Source organism: Atractosteus spatula, chromosome 6 (genome assembly GCF_055471065.1).
Source record: "Atractosteus spatula isolate fAtrSpa1 chromosome 6, fAtrSpa1.hap1, whole genome shotgun sequence".
NCBI lineage: Eukaryota > Metazoa > Chordata > Actinopteri > Semionotiformes > Lepisosteidae > Atractosteus > Atractosteus spatula.
In genome coordinates this window covers 62,311,217-62,332,076 of record NC_142711.1, presented here as the reverse complement: position 1 = coordinate 62,332,076, position 20,860 = coordinate 62,311,217, and the positions used below count along the sequence as shown (strand labels likewise).

The 20,860-nt window shown below is 46.6% G+C and overlaps 1 protein-coding gene across 1 annotated transcript; it reads left to right on the top strand.

The window, feature by feature from the left end:
• The first annotated feature begins 2,568 nt into the window (after positions 1-2,568).
• mcm6l (MCM6 minichromosome maintenance deficient 6, like) lies at positions 2,569-20,481 on the top strand. Its single transcript, XM_088918979.1, has 17 exons — positions 2,569-2,663; positions 4,273-4,419; positions 4,860-4,970; positions 5,544-5,793; positions 6,508-6,673; positions 7,494-7,639; positions 8,711-8,861; positions 10,971-11,112; positions 11,628-11,769; positions 11,876-11,983; positions 13,277-13,432; positions 15,139-15,267; positions 16,369-16,530; positions 17,384-17,556; positions 18,486-18,625; positions 19,509-19,648; positions 20,359-20,481. Exons 1-17 carry the CDS (start codon positions 2,569-2,571, stop codon positions 20,479-20,481), a joined length of 2,481 nt encoding a protein of 826 aa, XP_088775105.1.
• Positions 20,482-20,860: the final 379 nt, after the last annotated feature.

Sequence of the window (20,860 nt, the reverse complement as noted above, 5' to 3'; positions counted from 1 at the left end):
CTGCAGAGATTTGTCAGGCACTGTAATCCTAACTTCAGTTTGTCAGAAGTAATTATTCCTGAAGCTTCAGCAGTCATGATTAAGGGCTGTGTTCCTGCATTGGGAGCCGTTTCACAGTCTCAGCTCACGCCAAAACATTTATCTTTCTTAGGAAAGCCAGGAGCCAAGAAACTCTTGGCGGAGCCCTGAGTCTCTCAGGTTTGTGCCCAAACACAGAGATCTCCCTCCCGCACGCAGGCCTCTGCTCCACAGCTCCCTGTATGCATGACTCTTCATGACCTGCAGCTCGTGAAGGCCTCTGTCCAGGAGGAAGTGTACTGGGCATCCACAAGGGTCTGTCCTGGTTCTGGTCAGCCCAGCGGGATGTTCAGAATAAGCGCTGGAACACCACCCCCAGGACACAACTGTGTGAAACTCTGGGAGAATGTATGACCAGACCAAGTCACCAAGAGTAAAAAGGATTATTTTTCTTGCAAAGCGTACCTACATTTAGACATTTAATTTGGGGTTTAACAAAGTTGCATAAAGTAAGTATTCTCTTGTTTTTAAATGTTTTGGGGAACTTTACAGTGCTTATGCATTAAAGAAACATTTTTATGTCTGCTATAAATGCCAAATGAAAATCAGATTTGTAGATAATATTGTCCTAAAAAATACAAAATACAGTACCACACACAGAGAGATAATATCTATCATTCAAATTATATTCATTTCAAAAATGAAAAATAGATAAATGGAGGATTAGACAGATACAGTAAAAGCATTTTCATTTATCACATCATTTGTAGAGGCAGGGGCATAAATATGTCTATTGTGTATTTTATATTTCAGTCAGTGGAGCTGCAGTACAATTTGATCAAATGTATTTTTAGTCAAACTAACACGAGAATCTCTCTCTAGGTGCTAAGAGGGGCTAATTTCCAGTAAAAGGAGAAACCACGAGCAGCTGTCACAGATTAATGCAATGATGCCAACTATTAATAGTGACAACTACTGTCACTATTGGCTTTCTTACTACTTTAGTCTCATTTAAATGAGCCACAGATCTTAATAAACATTTCTTACGTTTAGACTTTCTTTTGTAGCTTAAAAGATTTTACATTTATAAGCACTATAAAAAAAGGCTGGGGCTATTATTATAGTTTTTGCTACATCTGGCTATAAATATGAAAAGTAAAACTGAGGTTTTCTGTCTCATACAGGCATATGGCACTATTAGTGAGGTTAGTGAGGTATGGTAATTTGAAGTCTGCATTTTAAAAAAATGTTAGGTTCCTGTCTTCAGTTTTTGAAAAGAAAGCCGACTGTAAATTAGCAGTAAAGTTAAAGTGATCTTTCTTGTTAGCAATGGCTGTATTCCAAGTTAAGCATCTGAAAAGATAACATTTTCCATCTAATTATTTTTCTGTGGAAACATTATGTGCTTTATAAAACTTATTGTCAAAACATCAGACTGCAAAAGTTTTAAAGATCTTACTACTGACCCAACATTTTATTTCACAATAAGGTAAGAATACTTCACTGGAACACTCACTTCATTGCCAGGAGGTGTCTGACATTTTTTAATGCTGCCTTCAATCCTAACCTTTTTTTAAAATCAAGATAACACAAAATGTGTTAAAAGAAAAGAGACAAGCTCTTAATAAATACTGTTCTTGTTGCCAGTGATGCGGTAAAAACGTTGTCACATACAGTAGGTATCAAATGAACAGCTGAACCAAATGAAAATAGTGCTACAGTAGGTGACATTACAAGAGAACATAAGACTGTACTGTATACTGTATGTATAAAACATAATACTGTATGTTTTCCTTCAGACACAATAAATATTCTGTGTTTCTTGACACCGTGCAAAGCTTGGTCATATTTCTTTGTGACAGCTTTGCAGTTTGTACATCTTGAAGGTTGTTCCTATCATAATTACCAAGGCATTCAAAGAGGCCCTTAGCGAAACAATCTAATTTAAATAAAACCATGGAGGCTTAGAGTGGAGTAAAGACCTGCAGAACTCGAGACCAATTTGTTTCGCGCTGTTGCCTTCCTGGTTTCTAGGGGATCGAGGTACTTTTTGCAGAACAAAAATTGCTCACTGTGGGTCCTATTAGTTAATAACACACATTACCAGGGCTGCGCCCTTAAGTGCCGGCGCACGGGTCCGTACAGGGAGAAGGGAAGGCAAAAACAAAGATTAAAATCTCTTCAGGTATACGAAGATTACAAGAACGACACTGTACTTAGTTATACAACTAATATTTTCGTTATATTATACCGCGGAGCCTTGCTATTAACCCGCTCAAGTGAGTTATCTTTTACTGAAGCACCTTGCTGTTCAACCGAGATGGTAGTGAATTCGACTTGAGGAGCAACATCATGTGCTTGAGCCTTTAACCTCTTGGCGCACATGGCTAATTAACGCGCCCATATTACGGTCTTGGGAGGGGCGACGCGGTTTACGTCAAGGCTCACCTGTGAAGACCGGGCGTCACCTGCTCGCTTCCGGAAGGTGGAAGGGTCTAGCAGACCGCCCCACGACGCCGGCCGTCTGTTACAGCGATTTCAACTACTGCCATGGAGGCCCTGGTCGAAAATACGGCCTCGGGGGTGCAAATTAAGGACGACCTTTCCGAAAAGTGTCAGAAGCTTTTTCTCGAGTTCTTGGAAGAGTAAGTAGGCGTGCTGGTTGTTTCAAGCGCGGTTCAACGCCGCTACTAAAAGTACCGCAATACCGTGCGGCTGTTTTTCGAACAAAAAAAGTTAAACTTGACAGTTTTATGTTAAAATGTCATTTCATGTATTAACTGTTGTATGAACTAACGGGATTGCATTTGACATTTTAATTTAAGATACGGTGTCTGTTTCTTTTTGGCCTCTGCAAAGAGTATTGGAAACTGAGTACTTTTTCTCTTGAGAACTTTTGAGTTCACGCATATTTTTCATTGCTGTAATGTTTAAACTGTTAAGTCTGTATCATATTTCTGTTTATCTTCTCTAAAATACCTTGCGCTTGTTAACGTTAATGTATAAGAGAAGGATTATAAGAAAATGACTAAAAAGTGAAATAACAAATTACACATAATTTTCAAATCGTTTTCCATTGCTCGAGAAGACGGTCTGCGTTCGTATATTGAGGACGAACCGTCTTCCTTTATTTATCATAATCATTGGTTGCGCAATTAAAAGTATCAGTTAGCCACCGGTGTTGTGTTCGTAGTGTAAGGTTACCGTGGGACAGGCAGGTAATAAAGAGGTCAAAGGTGAAGTCCCATGCACAGAAAGTGTCGGTGCCTGGCCTCATGAGAATTGACGCAAAAAGAACCAGGCACGTATTTCCTCAAAACACTAGTAAATTGTAACGAAATGAAATTCTGTCACGATGTGATAAATAGCATATAAACTATCAACAAACTCTCAAACCTGGTGATTCTGTGAATTACAAAGAGCTTTGACCTTGGCCAGACCTCTGTCTAGACCATTTACGGCTAAGCTTTCATTCTGCTCGACCTCTGCTGTCAGGATACTCTCCGAATTAACAACGCAGGACCTTGAGGAAGATTGCAGAGAAAGCTGGCCTCTCATCACGGCTACAGCTTTTGTTTGGTGGCTTGTGGTTAAGTGACCCAGGTAACTCGTCCAGCCTCTCCTTGAAAGGAACCAAGGATATACTGGCTTGGAAACTTTGAAGGAGGGCAGCTTGTTTCCCTCTGCACCAGAACAAGCCGAACGGGTGGGCGTTCGGTTTTAACCGGGGGTGGGTTCGAGCGCCAGTTAGAGACGCGTGACTCTACAGGTGATAGTTACCTAATCGTCACTACAATATAGGCGGCAAAGTCAAATGTAGCTCAGCATACACCAGTATGATGAGAATAGGAAACATTGGTTAGAACGCGCGTACTGTCATCATAGTACTTAGTACAGACAAGGCACGCCACACATCCTGCAACAGCCACAGCTCACAAAACTACTTCATCAGCACCTCCTTGTTTAAACGGCATAGGAACTAGGGCATCCGAATAAGCGCCAGTCATTTTGATCATCATCCAGTCAGCGGTGCTCATAAAATACAGAAGTAAACCGGTTGACTCGCCATTATAGCTCCGTTTGTTTTCATTCGTCATGACGGGAAAAGAAAATTTGCTTGAAATGTTAGATTAGTCCCATGGATATTTTTCAGTATTTTGAAAAAATAAATGAAAACATTTTTTTCCCCACTTTATTAGAAAATGATTCCCCCCACCCGTTCTCAGATCTGGTCCGTTCTTCTGGCGGCCGCAGGTTCCAGAGCCCGACCGGGGAGGCCATGTACCTCCATGACGCCGAGGAGCTCGTCCGCCCGGAGCGCAACACGCTGACTGTGAGCTTCGCCAACATCGAGCGTTTTAACCAGCCCCTGTCCACGGCCGTCCAGGAGGACTTCTACCGGTAGGGTCCGCAGACACGCCTTCTTCCTCCGGCTCGGACCAGATGAAAGTGTTAATGGTGGTGTGGCTGGCAGAGCGCGGTGGTGCCGGATCAGGCAGGTATCACTCTGCTGACCTGTGAGTCCAGCCTCTTATCGAAAGAGCGAAGGGACATGCCGCTCCTCTGTTCCGTGCCCCGGTTAACATATTCCGGTAGGTGGCGATAGGAGGTTACTTCCAGCCCCATCCTGGTCGTCACTAGAGCCTTAAATCGATAAGGATCCCGGCCAAATACATCTTCTGGCACTGGGCTGCATGAACCGAGCCCCCCTTTCCCTGCTGAAGTCAACGAGTTCACCGTAGTGACCCACGTAATTCGATCTGTGGCGAGACCGCAAAAACGATTTGTCTTCATAAGCATTGTCAATCTGATGGGGGTTTTTTTTTTCCTCCCCACTTCAGGGTCTACCCGTATCTCTGTAGAGCAGTCCGCCACTTCGCCCGGGAGCGGGGCAATATCCCGCCATCCAAGGAATTCTACGTGGCCTTCTCCGAATTCCCTGCCAGGCAGAAGTAAAGTATTTGCGAGTCCCGTTTCTTTACTGTTCTCGGTCTGGCCGCTGTGCTTCTCGACAGCAGTTCGCTGGGGGCTGCGGAGGCCGCTCCTGGAGAGGAGGAGGGTTTTCAGTGCCGAATCGCAGCGGAGCGGAGCGGAAAGACGGAACAGGAAACCTCCTCCTCAAACGAGTTAGCGGCTTCGATCAGTGGTTTGCTCTTCGAGTCTTTCACAGCTGATTGTTTTGCTTTTTACGGGACTTTTATGATGTGTACAATTTCAGCAACTAGGTATTTACTGGGGGGGGGGTATTATCTTTGTACCTAAATTATTGCAGATCATCATTCTCTCTAGTGTCCTGTAACAATAATAATTAGAGCTTTAGCTTCAATTAGATCAGATATTTTATGCACTTTGAAACTAGGCTTTGCAAATTTTGATTGCCCTGATTAGCCTTATTTGCCAGTTATTATGACGGCGCACGAAAGTGTGGTGAGATCTGGGGTGTAGGTGAGGGAGAACGGGATCTCGGCAGGTCACGGGCTCTGTGCTTCTCCTTGAGCTGTTGCCGTCTGCTCGGCTCCCGCCAGGATCCGCGAGCTGTCCGCTGCCAGGATCGGCACCCTGCTGCGCATCGGCGGCCAGGTGGTGCGGACCCACCCAGTCCACCCGGAGCTGGTGAGCGGGACCTTCCTGTGCCTGGACTGCCAGTCCGTCATCAGGGACGTGGAGCAGCAGTTCAAGTACACGCAGCCCACCGTCTGCAAGAACCCGGTCTGCGCCAACCGCCGCCGCTTCCTGCTGGACACCAACAAGTCGCGCTTCGTGGATTTCCAGAAGGTAGGCGGCTCGCCTGGGCTGAAGACCCCACGTATCCGCTGTGCCGCTTCCAAGGATCGTCCAGTAGTCTCCTTACCTAGATGTGTCATTCACTGTGCCAGGAGCACTCGTGGCCACGTAGATGCTGTCGAAGTCCATGCATTATAAATGATGGGATCTCAGACCTGTGCATGATCACTTTGTGTGCCTGGTCTTTTTTGGGGGATAGCTAGGGGAGAATGCCAAGAGAGACTAACTTTATTTTATCTGGCAATTTTCAGGCGCCTTTTCTTAAGGATCACCTTCTGCTCTCTGACGTTACATGCGAGTCCGTTCGTGTCTACAGCCAAGAAGCAAAAAGTATACTCGGCTGATAACTGAAATTGCATCGATGAGCGGAACAGCAGGCGTACTGAGGAGTAGCTGCTGTGTCGTGTATTCATTTCCCAATACTAGAATGTGTGAAGGCTGCAGTAAAATTTGTGAGAAGTTCTGTAAGCATTGATGTGAAATGTAGGAATTTATCCCCGGGGAACAGTGAACAGGAGACGAGTATGTTAAAGCCATCTGTGTTCTGCCTCCTGCGATGGGATTGGGTCTGTAATTAACGGCGCTATTTAGGGAGCTGCCGGTGACACTGCCACTGTGCCAGGAGGAGGAGGGAGAAAATGCCGCTTGAAGAGTTCACAGAGTCGCTGGGTGATGCCGGTCTGGGGCACTTGTGCATCTCCGCAGGTGCGCATACAGGAGACCCAGGCGGAGCTGCCCCGGGGCGCCATCCCGCGCAGCGTGGAGGTGATCCTGAGGGCAGAGGCCGTGGAGACCGCGCAGGCCGGGGACCGCTGCGACTTCACCGGCACGCTCATCGTCGTCCCGGACGTGTCCGCGCTCTCCGTCTCAGGCGAGATCACGCCGCCGCGTCCCAGGCTCCTGAGGTGGTTGGGTGTTCCCAGCCGGGAAAAGCTGTGCCGTCCAGAGGGAGCCTTTCCGTGATGTATCTTTTCACCCTGCGTTTCTTCCAGATTGCACCATGTTTAAGATTTTCGAATGGCCTTCGCTATTACTATTGCCTAATTTATTTCCCCGCAAGGGGAAGAAATCTAAAGCAAGGATAGACAGACTCTTAGCTGGCTACAGGAAACGTTTGGAAGCTGTGACCTATCAATAGAGAGAGAGATGAGATAAGATCACTTTATTAGCCATATACAATTTCTTGCATTAGAAATTTGTCTTTTTCCGCATATCCCAACTCGTTCTCCATGAGACACACAGGCACACAGACGGGGTACAGAGAAGCTTGGGGTCAGAGCGCAGGGTCAGCCATTTATATGGTGCCCCTGGAACAGCTGGGGTGAAGGGCCTTGCTCAGGGGCCCAGTGGAGTAGAATTCCTCTGCCGGCCGGCCGTGGGATACAAACCGGCAACCTTCCAGCCACAGGCGCAGATCCTTAGCCACAGTGCCACCAGTAGATAGGTTGTTAATAAATACTGACTGACGGGGTGCCCAAACTTTTGCATGTACCACATTCACTATTTTTTTTCAAGCTATTAAATTCAGCTAATTAGTAGTAACTGTGCTTTAAAATGTCCAGAAATATGCCATGCTTAGGATTGTACCCTGCAGAGGTAGTTAACCTCTTTTCACTTAGAGATTCAGTGAAATTATGCAGTCTGAGCAGGGATGCCCAAACTTCTGCGTACAACTGTACCTCACTGTGCAGGTATTCGGGCTGAGACCAGCAGTAAAGTTACTGGGCCGGAGGGGTTGCAGGCTGATGGTATCCAGGGCCTGAAAGCCCTGGGAGTGAGAGACTTATCCTACAGGCTGGCTTTCCTGGCCTGTCATGTGGCGCCCACTAACCCCCGGGTAAGACTCCTGTCCCATCCGTTCATTTCCAAACTCCTTTGTCCAGAACAGGGGTGACAGGGGAGCCGGAATCTGTCCTGGCAAGCAGCAGGCGCAAGGCTGGATACACCCTGGATGGGACGCCAGTCCATCTCAGAGCGCACACCCACCCACACACCAGGGCCAATTTTTCCCAGAAGCCAGTTTACCTACCGGGATGTTTTGGGATTGTCGGATGTGACCCATGTGAACACAGGAAGAACATGCTGTACAAACTCCATACTGATAGTACCCCAGGAATTGAACACGGGCCTCCAGAGCTGTGAGGCAGCAGCGCTAAGCACTGCTCCACACAAAAACCTTCATCGAGCGTTACTTAACACCGTGTGTTTTTCAGAACGGTTATCGTCGGGTTATTCTTATTTGCCAATTATCATGGCAGGGCATGAAAATTTAGTGTGACTCAGGTCATAGCATCTGGTTCTATAGGTCACGGAGTCTGTGTTTCTCCAGGTGCTGCTGCCGTCTGCCTGGCTCCTGACCCCCTGACGATAGCCGTTCTGAAAATCATGGTGTTAAGTAACGCTGGATGAAGGTTTCTGGGTGGTGCATTGCTGCCTCACAGATGCTGGGGCCCTGGGGCAGCTGGTCAGGTGCAGTGGCGCTGCGGTCAGTGCCGAAGCCTCGCGCACGGGGTCCCGGGTTCAGTTCCCGCCTCGGGCACCTGTCCGTGTGGAGTTCGCATGCCCTCCCCCACGTGCGCGTGGTTTGTAGCGGGGTAGACTGGTTTCGTCCCACCTCACAGACACACAGTGGATCTGGCTTAATTCTGGAGTCGCACTGGAATCCCATCCAGGGAGAGAGGCTGGGATGCGGTTCCCGCCGGACAGGCTCCGGAGTCCTGGGTCGGTGACGTACTGATAGTGGACAGACGGACACTCTGAGTCCCAGCAGTCATTTGGCGGCAGTGAGGGTGGGGGGTTGATAATGGTTTGTTGTGGTACTTATTTTTAAGCTTGTCGTTTTTGTTTTTCAGCGGAATGAGTTTTCGTTTTTATTCTCACTCGGTGTGCGTTTGCTCTTGCGTTTAAGTTTGGCGGGAAGGAACTTCGTCAGGAAGATCAAACAGCCGAAAGCATTAAGAATCAGATGACTCTGCAAGAGTGGGAGAAAGTGTTTGAGATGAGTCAGGACAAGAACCTCTACCACAACCTGTGTACCAGCCTGTTCCCCACCATTCATGGTAAGATATGCACTTCCTGACGGCCTGTAAAGGAGGATACAATACTAATTCTAAAATAAATAGTAGGGGGGTCAGCAGGGGGCGCTCACCCTGCAGTCTGAGTGGGTTCTAGTGCCCAGTATAGTGACGGGGACGCTAGACTGTAAAAAGACGCCATCCTTCAGATGAGATGTAAAACCGAGGTCCTGACTCTTTGGTCATTAAAAATCCCAGGGCGTTTCTCGTAAAGGGTAGGGTTGTTACCCCAGCATCCTGGCCAAATTTCCCATTGGCCTTTACCAATCATGCCCTCCTTATAATCCCCATCTATGAACCGGCTTCATCACTCTGCTCTTCTCCCCACTAAGAGGTGGTGTGTGGGGAGCGTACTGGGGCATCATCCAGGTGGGGCTGCACACTGGTGCTGGTGGAGAGGATCTCCATTAACTGTGAAGCGCTTTGAGTGGAGTGTCCAGAAAAGCGCTATGTAAGTGTAAGAAATTCTTATAAATTCTTAAAAGAAAAGGCGGTGCTGTCCTGGAAAATTCTCACATGAAGGAAATACGGTAGTAAAACTCTGAGCCTTTACAAACATTTGACGTTCTTGAAGGCCATTTATTGTTAAAGACATCTTATAGTGCAGAGAGGTCTGGAGCCCTGAAATGCAGTTACTCTTGCAAATCTCCCCAAATTGCCTGTTGTCCAGTGATCATAATCTTTCAATAATTAGGCAAGTAAGGTTTCCATAAAGGGAACACTCAGTCTTGGAGGACTGAAGGGTATTCTAATCCGTTTCAGTCTTTCATTAAATTACTTGATTGGACTCACCACTTGTTTGACTACTCATAGATTAGTGATTTTAAATATTGAGATCCCTGCTGTATCGCATCGAGCTTTCAAATGGATGCTGATATATTTGGAAATTTGGTTTGCATTTTATTTTGTTCATCTGATGTTTTCTAACGTTTTTATTAGTCCATAAGTTCTTCTTAAAATTATAACGACCCCAGTGATGTTTCCACAACTCTTCACATTCAGAAAAAGACAATGGTTAAAAGGAAAAGGTGTGGAAAATAAATTGTAAATGCCTTTTTGTAATTTTTTTATATGCTACTATTTAGCTTAAATGATATGCTAAATATGCGTTGTCTAACAAGTATAGTATTAATACAATACTAACTAATTATACTCCGGGGTCTCAGACTTTCTTCATGGGTCATTAAAAATGTACAGTATCTGTTTCCAATACGAAATGAAGTCTTTCATGCAAACTATCTTTTTTTAATTGCAAAATGGGATTGTTTTTAATTTGCATAGGTTCGCTAGGCAGCCAAATCAATCTGCTCAGTTTCTGTAATACATGATTGATGTCTGGTCTGTTATTTGCATTTAGAAGTTACAAGCCGAAGTAAATTAACATAAAGCCAGGCAATTGTGTTATTCATTTAAGTTGTACATTGAATGTAATTAAGAATATCCCCCAGCTCAGCTTTAGTCAATAGTGATCATAAGGCAAAGAATGAACTCCCGTGTTTTCTGATGCAATGTGAATATTTCCTAACTTCACAGCAGGTCTGAAACAAAGGGTACTGTTGCTTTCTTCTCTGGTAAAGTCAGACATTTACAGTTAGGATGTCATTTAATTGTGATGATGGTCTTTTAAGCATGTTGAAATCTTAATAATTACATAGAAGTGTTACATTGCTTTTCCTTGTCTAGGTTTATGAGTTGTATGCTGTGATACAGTATGTTTCTTTGCCATGGGCCCAGTGAGATTCACTTTCATTATAAAAGTAATAATTAAAATTCTGTAATTGCTACAGTCAACAGCCTTGCAATGGTCTTCGTTCCCTTCCTCTGGTGTCTCCCTTTGTGAATTACAAAACGATGCATGCACATTTCATTAAGCGTAATGTTTTATTGAAAGCTTGAATGCTCAGACTGAAGACTTCAAAGGGTAAGTTACAGTCCATGTGTTTGGCCTGGGTGTTGTTATTCCTCGTTCCAGTGGCACGCCACGCCTGCTGCGGAGTGCTGGTCTTGCAGTGAGATGAGTTAAGCTGTCTCCGTCGCTGCGGTTTTGAAAACCGAGGGGCGATTATTTAAAGAGGGCCGCGTGTCTGCTTGCAGGAAATGATGAGATAAAGAGGGGCATCCTGCTCATGCTGTTTGGGGGCGTCGCCAAGACAACTATGGAGGGCACCTCCCTTCGGGGCGACATCAACGTGTGTATCGTGGGGGACCCCAGCACTTCCAAGAGCCAGTTCCTCAAGTGAGTCGGTGCAGCAGGTTCATGACTCCGGCTCATAGCCGCGTGAATCCGCTGTCTGTCTTGTCGTCATTTTGCTAAATAATGTTGAAAAGGGGAGGTGGGAAAAAAAAAAACATGGCAATTTCAGTTTTGTCTGTAACAATTTGATACTGGCAACGTGCTCCAAAATGAGGTTTTTCTCAAGGGAGTTGAAAACGATGCACTGCCAGACAGCAGATATTTCAGCATTTACAGCTGTGATTCCGACCACTTTGGAATGACGGTCCCTCTCAACATTTCGAAATCTTAGTGATTAGAGGAGTGCTATGCTGTTTCTCCTCGTGTGCCTGTGAGGGTTGTGTGCTAGATCGTATTTCTTTGCCATGGGCCCAGAGAGATTCTCTTTATTCCTCCAGAATGAATTGGGATTGTTTATCACTGACCGGATTGGAGCAGGTCTACATGACTGTAACTCACTATCTCAGCGTGTGTGTTAACACTAGAGGGCCGGCTGACCGTGCTGTGGTTTGCTCCAGGCATGTGGAGGACTTCTCTCCACGCGCGGTCTACACCAGCGGCAAGGCCAGCAGCGCCGCGGGGCTGACGGCCGCCGTGGTCAAGGACGAGGAGTCGCACGAGTTCGTCATCGAGGCTGGGGCGCTCATGCTGGCCGACAACGTGGGTACCCCCCCCCCCGCCCCCACGCTCCCCTGTCGAAACCGGATTCGACATTCGTGCGAGGGCTGACCCCCCCCCCCCCCCCCATTGCTGGTTTTCTAACTAGGGCATCTGCTGCATCGATGAGTTTGACAAAATGGACCTCAAGGATCAGGTGGCCATCCACGAGGCCATGGAGCAGCAAACCATCTCCATCACCAAGGCTGGAGTCAAGGTAGTTCACAACAGGGGCTTAATGCCATTACCAGCAACACCGCGTGCCAGGTGACGTAACGCCATTAGCGGTGGGCGACACTCTTGCCCAACAAGCTACAAGTTGTTGTTTTTTAAGACTATATTCTTGTCACTTTTGTTAAAAGCTCAGACTAGGACCCTTTACCTCTCGCAACCCCCAATATTTGTTTTTTTTCCCTCAGTCCGTAATTCTCGTGGTGGTAGGCTGAGCTGTACGGTCCAGATGTTGCGGGTTCGAGCCTGGTGTGACCAGGATTCCCTGGGGCCCACAGCAGGATCAGGCAGCACTGGTCTGCAAGGGGCTGCAGCTCTCTAGGCACCTGCAGGACTGTGGTAGCAGTCGGAGAGACGCGCAGCCTGGCGCTGCTGTGCAGCTTATCAAGTGTCACAAGGAGAAAGGAGTGATGGGTAGATGAGTCAGAGGGGCCTGTCTGACTCTCCTTCAGATCAGGAGCTTTTGCTTTGAGCCAAACCCTGATGAAGTTAAGGATTTTAAATTGCTTGAGTTGCCTTTCAGGTTGCCTTGAAAGAAAAGTTGTCCTTCTGAGCCTTACACTGCCCCATTTACTAGGCTGCGTTTCTGATCTAAGCATCTGATTTATTTTACAAACAACAAGCTGCAGATACAAGGTGTGCATGTAAAATTGCTTTGTAAAATAAAAAAAATGTAAATATATATTGATTTTTAATATGCTTCATTCAGGTACTTTTACCCTTTTAGCAGTTTATTGGTTTAAGACAAAAATGCACCTTATGAATTAAAAGAGGTAGTCTTGTAGCCAGGGTAAAAAGATAGCATTTAAAACTATTAATGGAACCAATATATACAAGGTATACAAAAATAAGTACTATGTATGAAGTCTGCTTACACTACCAAAACATTAAAAAGGGTATCTTTTAATACCTGTCTTTTTTCAGATATCATCCTTTCAGAATGAAAGGATAAGGGATTAATAACTTTTTAATCCACAGAGGTCAACAGAGCTGTACTGAACTGCATCAAGGATCTGTTGTGTCCCAGGTGCCAACGAAATAGTTGGATCTGGTTTCACGGTCCTTTTGATTGTTCTAATGTACCTTGATCACCCTCCACTCAAAAGCTGTCAGAAACTTTCCTTTGTCACGTTTCCCCTGTCAGCTCGCTGATCTTGTAGTCCCAGAATCGAATGCCTGGCAGGTATCCGGTTTCTTCCTCCGAACAAGAGCTGAATGGTCGGTCTTGGGCTGTGTCGATGATAAGTTGATGCTGATTTCTCATCTGTTTGCAATCTAGGCCACGCTCAATGCCCGTACCTCCATTCTAGCGGCTGCGAATCCAATTGATGGGAGATACAACCGATCCAAGTCCTTGAAGCAGAATGTCAATATGACTGCTCCCATCATGTCGAGATTTGATCTCTTCTTTATTTTAGTAGATGAGTGCAATGAGGTAAGAACAGCGATTGTGAGTTCGAAATCTCGACAGCCACTGTGTGGTCTGACCTATTAGCTGTATAAATGACCACAACAGTCCTTATATGGAGATTGTGGGGGAAAAATGGTGACTGTGCTGCGTTCATCGACCTGCAGAGGCTGATGAGCAACAGAATCTGTATTGGTTGTTATTTTTTTAATTTACGAATTCGAACATTTTGATGTTTATAAACACGTGTGCCAAAAAGTTGAAAAAAAAATTGTGAAGGGTGTAACAGCAGCATATTGTTGTGTTTATAAGGGACAACACCACACAATTTAACTGAATTGACCTTATACTGCTTATACTGGTTTTTCATTGTTTTTATGTTTACAGTAGAACTAATGGCTGACAGGTGCAATATACATTAATTGGAAGTAAAAGCACAAAAGTGTATTTTATATATATATACACATTTAACAAATACACTGCTTACAGCCTCTGTCTGTATTAGCTATCCCCTTTCCATTCGGCAAACACATTTATGACAGTATTTAGAACTTTGGATCATTTAGTGATCGTTTTGTCCTTTTTTTTGGACATGACTTGAACATTGTACACCAAGCCAGAATCCAGAATGTAGCCCTCATTTCGAGCTTAACCCATAAACACAATTGTCCTTTTTTAGCAAATTGAGCTGACATTGCAAACTTTGGCTTCCAGAAAGCGCATCCAGTTTAATAGTAAATGCACATGTTATTCTCGCTGCTTATTGATTGTTCTTTAACGCGACTCTGCTTAGTTATTGGTGTGAAGGGGAAATGGGTCGTATTTGCAATCCAACTGTTTTGATTATTGGAATTATATTCTCGGAATAGGTGGATTGTGATCTAAATATTATCAACTGCTGTAGTTTGCTGTTTCATTAAGGCTCAATGTAAAAAATACTCGACATGGAATGCAAGAAGAACATGTCAAATGCAGAAAAACAAAAACAATCTGTGTGTTGGATCATTGAAATTCATCTCCTCTTTCTCGTACTGAATCGTTTTTTTCAAAATGTAAACATCTCAGCGGCCCCTCGCATAATTCAAGAGTACAGATGTTGAAGAAATTTTACAATTTCGTTCGTACCAGTCATCACAGCACCGAAAAGCCATTTTAAAATTTATAACTATTCAATGTAAAATTTTAATTGGATAAAATTGACCAAAGAGACATCAAGGAAGAAACAGATTGTCGGTTTGAAAGCAGGAACACATGAAGGATATCTTAATTGAAATCTAAATTTGCATTTCCTACTACAGCAGTAGTCTGATTGACAGTCTCTGGCTGTTGCCTTCCTCGTTTTTTTTTTGTTTTGTTTTTTGTCCTGTTGGAATCCCTTCCAAATTCATTTTTCAGCTGAATGTAGATGCCTTGAACACATATAAAGCTGCCTTTTCTGTTAAATTACAGCAGGCAGGAGCCCAGTGGGCTCTAGAGACTCCCATGACTCTGACTGGCCCCGTGCAATGTGCTCACACCAGCCTGAGGGGTCCAGGTCACCAGAGCTGAACCCGGGATGGAGTCCTTCTGTGTGGTGTTTCTGGGGCTGGTGTAGGGGCTTCATGTAACTGGGAGCATTAAATCTTATCCTTAAAGCCAAAATACCTAAAAGAAGCATACCAAAAGAAATGGTCCAAGGAGAAGCTTGATGCTGTGTAGAGGGTGCTTCGGTGACAGATGTTTTGGTCTTTCAGGTTACAGATTACGCCATCGCTAGAAGGATCGTGGACCTTCATTCGAGAAACGTGGAGTCAGTGGAGCGAGTGTATTCCACTGAAGACGTGCAGAGATATATTATGTTTGCTCGTCAGTTTCAACCGAAAGTAAGCATGATTTGTGCACAGTGCACAGTCTCATCAGCCTCCTAGTTTCATCCTGAAACATGCTGAAAGAAGGGCTGCCTTTTGTTAGTGCTCTGTTGCCCTCTGTTTGTCATAACCAGAAACTGCAGTCCCCGCAGACAGGAATCACGATCTTGATGCTTAGCTGCCAGTGATCTTCCAGGTTGTGTCTGTTAGTAGCTACAGTAGCTAGCTAGCCTTTTCAGTGTGCCAATTAATTTACGAAAGAAAACACGTTTTGCTCCTATTTGCATAAATATTTAAATGACTGAGGCTGGACTTGGGGTCTTGGGAATCTGAATTATGCATCACTACTAAGAAAATGCATTGTACAAATGGAAACATTGTACATTAAAAAAGTTTTTACAGCTACTTTTAGTGTTAAGAGGACAGAGAGAATATAGACTTAGCGAGTTCTTCTAAAGATCTCCTTTCTTACTGGGGATTTTTAACTCGGCAGGTGCATAAACGCTGTTCTCAAAGGGGTGCAGATAAATACGATTGCTTTCAAAAGCAAACGGGTATCGGTCACAGCGTTCAGATGTTTTAACTCTAAATTGGGATACCTGCCGAACGTTGCACAGCGTCATCTCGTCTGTCGTTAAAAGGTGACAAAAACTTTCTTTTGCTTTTTGGTCACCAGTCTGCTAGCGATAGGGATGAATGAACACCGCTCTTTGTCAAGATGATTCGTAAAGTACCTAACTGCGGCTTGCCCATGACGTACAGACCCATCACGCAGGTTTATAGATCATGTGGGTAGAGGCAGTGACGTTATTGTAGATGTTTAAATAGGCAGTGAAAACCATGATTCCTGGTGAGGAAGGATTTCCATGCTTCAGCTGCTGAAGGCTACCCTCGTCGACATTGACATTTACAGTTCGCACAGGAACACAAGCCTCTCGGCATGGTCGGCGACGAGGGCTCAAGGCAGAGGACCCAAGGGGTCGAGCGAAGGTTTCCGAGCGGCTGTGAGCCCACAGCCGCCGTGTTTCCCGCTCTAGTCGAGCGATACTGGGTTTCTGCGGTGCTGCGTTGTTCGTCACCAGCGTCTGTCCGCTCTCTGCCCCCCCCCTTGCCCAGATGACCAAGGACGCGGAGGAGTTCGTGGTGGAGCAGTACAAGCGGCTGCGGCAGAGGGACGGCGGCGGCGCGACGAAGTCGGCCTGGCGCATCACGGTCCGGCAGCTGGAGAGCATGATCCGCCTGTCGGAAGCCATGGCCCGCATGTCCTGCAGCGATGAGGTGAGGGGGCGTGGCCTGCGGTGGGTGATGAGTTGTGGGGGGTGGCCTGCCCTTCCTGTAGTGATGAGGGAGAGGGGCATGGCCAGCTGTGAGGGTAACGAGTTGTGGGAGATGGCCCGCACTTCCTGTAGTGACGAGGGAAGAGGGGCGTGGCCTGCTGTGATGGTGACGAGGCGAGAAGGATGTGGCCCGCACATCCAGCGGCGATGAGGTGAGGGGGCGTGGCCTGCGGTGGGCGGCAAGGGGCGTGGTCTGTAGTACCGAGGTGAGGGGGCGCGGCCCACAGTGGGTGATGAGTTGTGGGGGGGTGGCCTGCCCTTCCTGTAGTGATGAGGGAGAGGGGCGTGTCACTGGGAGACGGGCGTGTCCTGTAGTGACAAAGGGAGAGGGGCGTGGCCAGCTGTGAGGGTAACGAGTTGTGGGAGATGGCCCGCACTTCCTGTAGTGACGAGGGAAGAGGGGCGTGGCCTGCTGTGATGGTGACGAGGCGAGAAGGACGTGGCCCACAGCTCCATCGGTGATGAGGTGGAGAGGCGTGGCCTGTAGTGATTAGCGAGAGGGGCGTGGCCCGCACCTCCAGCAGCGACGGTGAGAGGGGCGTGGCCTGTAGTGACAAGGGGAGAGGGGCGTGGCCGCAGTGATGAGGTCACGGCAAGTTACCACCATTGTTCAACAAGCTGCACAGAGATGCAACAGGAGGGACTTCCTCACACAAAGGATGGTGGGAGTGTGAAACAAGCTGCCCAGCCATGTCGCTGAAGCTGATACCCTGGCTGAATGAGATCCCTAATAAGATCCTGGTGAATCAAGCCTGATTACTGTTGTTTGCAGACTTAAATTTTTTTTTTTAAAGGTGCAGCCCAAGCATGTAAAAGAAGCCTTCCGCCTGTTAAACAAGTCCGTTATCCGTGTCGACTCTCCTGACATAAATTTTGATGCAGGATCCAACGACACAGAGGATGTAACTGGTAAAATGCTTTTTCTCATCCTCATAAGTGTTACAGAGGGAAGATATTATTCAAAGCTGTTTGCAGCTTGATTGAGATACTGTCATTTTATTTTCCTTACTTTGGTTTCTGAGAGAAAAGGTGAGAAGGAAATGACATGATGGGGGGAAAAAAAGATGATAATTAGAAGAATAACTGGGGTGGTTCTCGGAGCTTTTCGATGGTCATGGCTGATATTATTCTGCTTTTATATCGCATACATGCATGAAATTAATGTTGATACGGCCATTTCTCATTGAGTCTCTAATGACTTTACATGAAAGGTGATCTTGAGGCAATAGTGGAAGAAATCGCATGTGGGAGGTGGCATTCCCAGTTAACACTATACAAGGACAACAACCTAAATAAAAGTCCATCTAAAAAGAAATAGCAGAGCTGAATCGCTGAAATTAAAATCAAAATTGCAGAAGAGTGTGAGCCCCCTCTCCCATCTGCTTGCATATGAATAATTATTATTGATGATCGTATATTATTTTATCATACAAATGAACTGAATCCATGATTTTATGGCATTTTGGATCCCAGAGTGCTTCCAGTAGAAGCAGAGAGATGAGAGAGTCTGGACTACTCGGCTGGGTCGCTCGACCCTGCAAGTCCAGGAGGGGAGTGAGGAAACGCTGCACTGAGTGGGATTTAGCCAGAACACCAGGCTTGGCTCCTCTGCTCTTGCCCGCTGTGTCCTGGAGCAGTGAGAACCTCGGTTTAACTTTTTTGTTTTTGGAAGATGGTGTTCCCTCCCAAGTCACAGCGTTCCCTCAGTATCTGTAGTGAGGAAGGGGACATTTTAATTCAGAGGGAAGAGCACCATCTGCTGTCCAGCAGTGATCCACCTGTTCCGTGTGGAGATGTGTGCCCGTGAGCAGCACCTCTTGTTCTCTGCCCCTCTGTGTGACGGTGCCCAGAGGAGGCCGAGGCGGCTGCTGCACAGGACGGGCCGGCCAGGGGCAGGCCGGGAGCAGGGGACTTGGACCAGCAGCCGGACAGGGGCGAGAAGCCCAGCGCGCCCGGGGCCGCCTTCAAGATGCCGTTCGCTGAATACAAGAAGATTTCTAACCTGCTTGTTCTGCACATGCAGAAAATGGAGGAAAGTGAGTACCCGCACAGCAACATTTAAGTCTAAATGTCCAGTTCGTTTAGTCTTGGCTCCCCAGGTCTGCACCTGCTGAACACAGAGTCTGCTGGCTTTTATCTCACCATGAAGGGGTTTTCATTCGACCTGGTGCCTCAGTGTCCTCAGGTGTCTGAGGAGAATGAAGATGCATGGCACTTCTGTCACTGCGACGCCTGCGATGTTGGGGACATCGAGCCTTTCTTGCAATCTGTTCTCAAGCCTTCGGTGGCGCGTGTCTGTGTCTGTGTCTGTGTCTGTGTCTGTGTCTGTGTCTGTGTCTGTGTCTGTGTCTGTGTCTGTGTCTGTGTCTGTGTCTGTGTCTGTGTCTGTGTCTGTGTCTTTGCTCAGGCTCATTCCAGTATGTGGCTGGTGTCACAGTGACTAGATTTCTGCCAGCTGTAGATTGTTCATAATGTAGTGCAGGAGTGTCTACGGCAGGTCCTGGAGGGCCGGTATGTCTGCACGTATCTCCAGGTCTCTAGAACGACAGCAGCTGAAGAGCTGGGAGAAGTTTAAACTGGCCCAGTTTAAGCCAGGGACCAGCTGGTTTAACTCATTAAGAGCCGAGTGGAAGGGTGGGACCCACTGACATACCGGTTTTCCAGGACCAGGACTGCACGTCCCAGTGGTCCCAGTTCTCTGCAGTGCTGGGAATGCGGTGTTTGTGCAGCCCGTCAGGACAGCAAGCTGGGACTTGATGCAACAGAACAGTTTACAGTTTCTATAATAACCCATGAAATTCAGGTTTGTCAGTCTGAGGGGCACCCCTGTGAAACTCCCCTGATCTAAAAACAGTTAATCTAATTTGTCATGTCCATTGAGCAGAATAACGAAACGAGTACTGTACCTACCCTTTGCAGTGGATGAAGAATCTTCACTGAGGAAGAGCGAGCTGATCAATTGGTACCTGAAAGAAATGGAGAGTGAGATTGAGTCAGAGTCCGAACTGATTGCCAAGAAAAATTTGTTGGAAAAAGTTCTTCATCGATTGATCCATTACGTAAGTATCTTCCTTTGTGTTTGCCGACACTCGGAACCCTTTCATTATGCTAAACAAAACCACCAGTTCTGTAGCATAGAATTCAAAGCACTTTTGACTTTGTTAAACACGCCCACTGGAACACACCACTCCCTGGAAAACTGAAACGGATCACAAAAATGATGGAATTCAATCAAATGATGTGCACTGCTCTCTGCATTTCCTTGCAGAATTTCACCTCTCAGCAGATGCACTGGTGTCACACATGCAGCAGCTGCTTGAGAAATCTTTGTCCTGCCTTGCTGTGGGGCACAGGTGCGTTGGAAGAAAACTACTCTGTGGAATCTGTCCATACAATTCAGTGATGCAGGGGAGCCGGAGTCTATCCCAGCAAGCAGTGGGCACAAGGCAGGGTACACGCTGGAAGGGATGCCAGTCCATTGCACAGCACACACAGACACACACTCACACCAGGAGCAATTTTCCCCAGACGTTAACCTATCGGCTTGTCTTTGCATGGAGGGAGGAAGCCCATGTAAACATGGGGAGAACGTGCAAACTCCCCACAGACCGCACCCCAGGTCTAGAACTGAGCCCAGGGCCCCCGAGCCGCGGGCCAGCGATGCTGACCGCTGCTCCGCTGTGCCACCCTTACTTTGGCATGACCCCTTCAGTCCAGTCCAGTCCAGTCCGAGTCCGACAGCGACACCGGAGTCTCTGTCCCCTTGCAGGACCACATTATAATAGAGCTGACGCAGACCGGGCTGAAGAGAGCTGGAGCACAAGGAGAAGATCCCAGACCAGAAGAGGATCCCTTCCTGGTGGTGAACCCCAACTATGTGATAGAGGACTGAGATCTTCAGTACCCTCACAGGCTCATTAGCAGGGTAGCTCCAGCGCCTTGTACGTGTTGTGTGTATTTGTACTAGTGTAGCGTCACTGTCAGCGTAGTTGCATGTGTACAGTAGTAAGAGTTCGAATAAGTTGGAAGGGAGGGCGACGAGTTCTGAGGTGTTTTTTTGTTGTTGTACATCACTAACCCTTTGTACTACTGGAAGGTAATATGAATTTTGCTGTGTATCAAAAAAAAAATAAAGCATCTATTTTCCTATTTTTATGGGTTGGAATTTCATCGTTTCGTTTCGGGAGTGGAGCGGAATGTAAGCTGTAAGTAACGCGTTTTCACAAGGCGAATGATCGGAAGGAACGTCTTTAAAAATGCTTTTTTTTTTT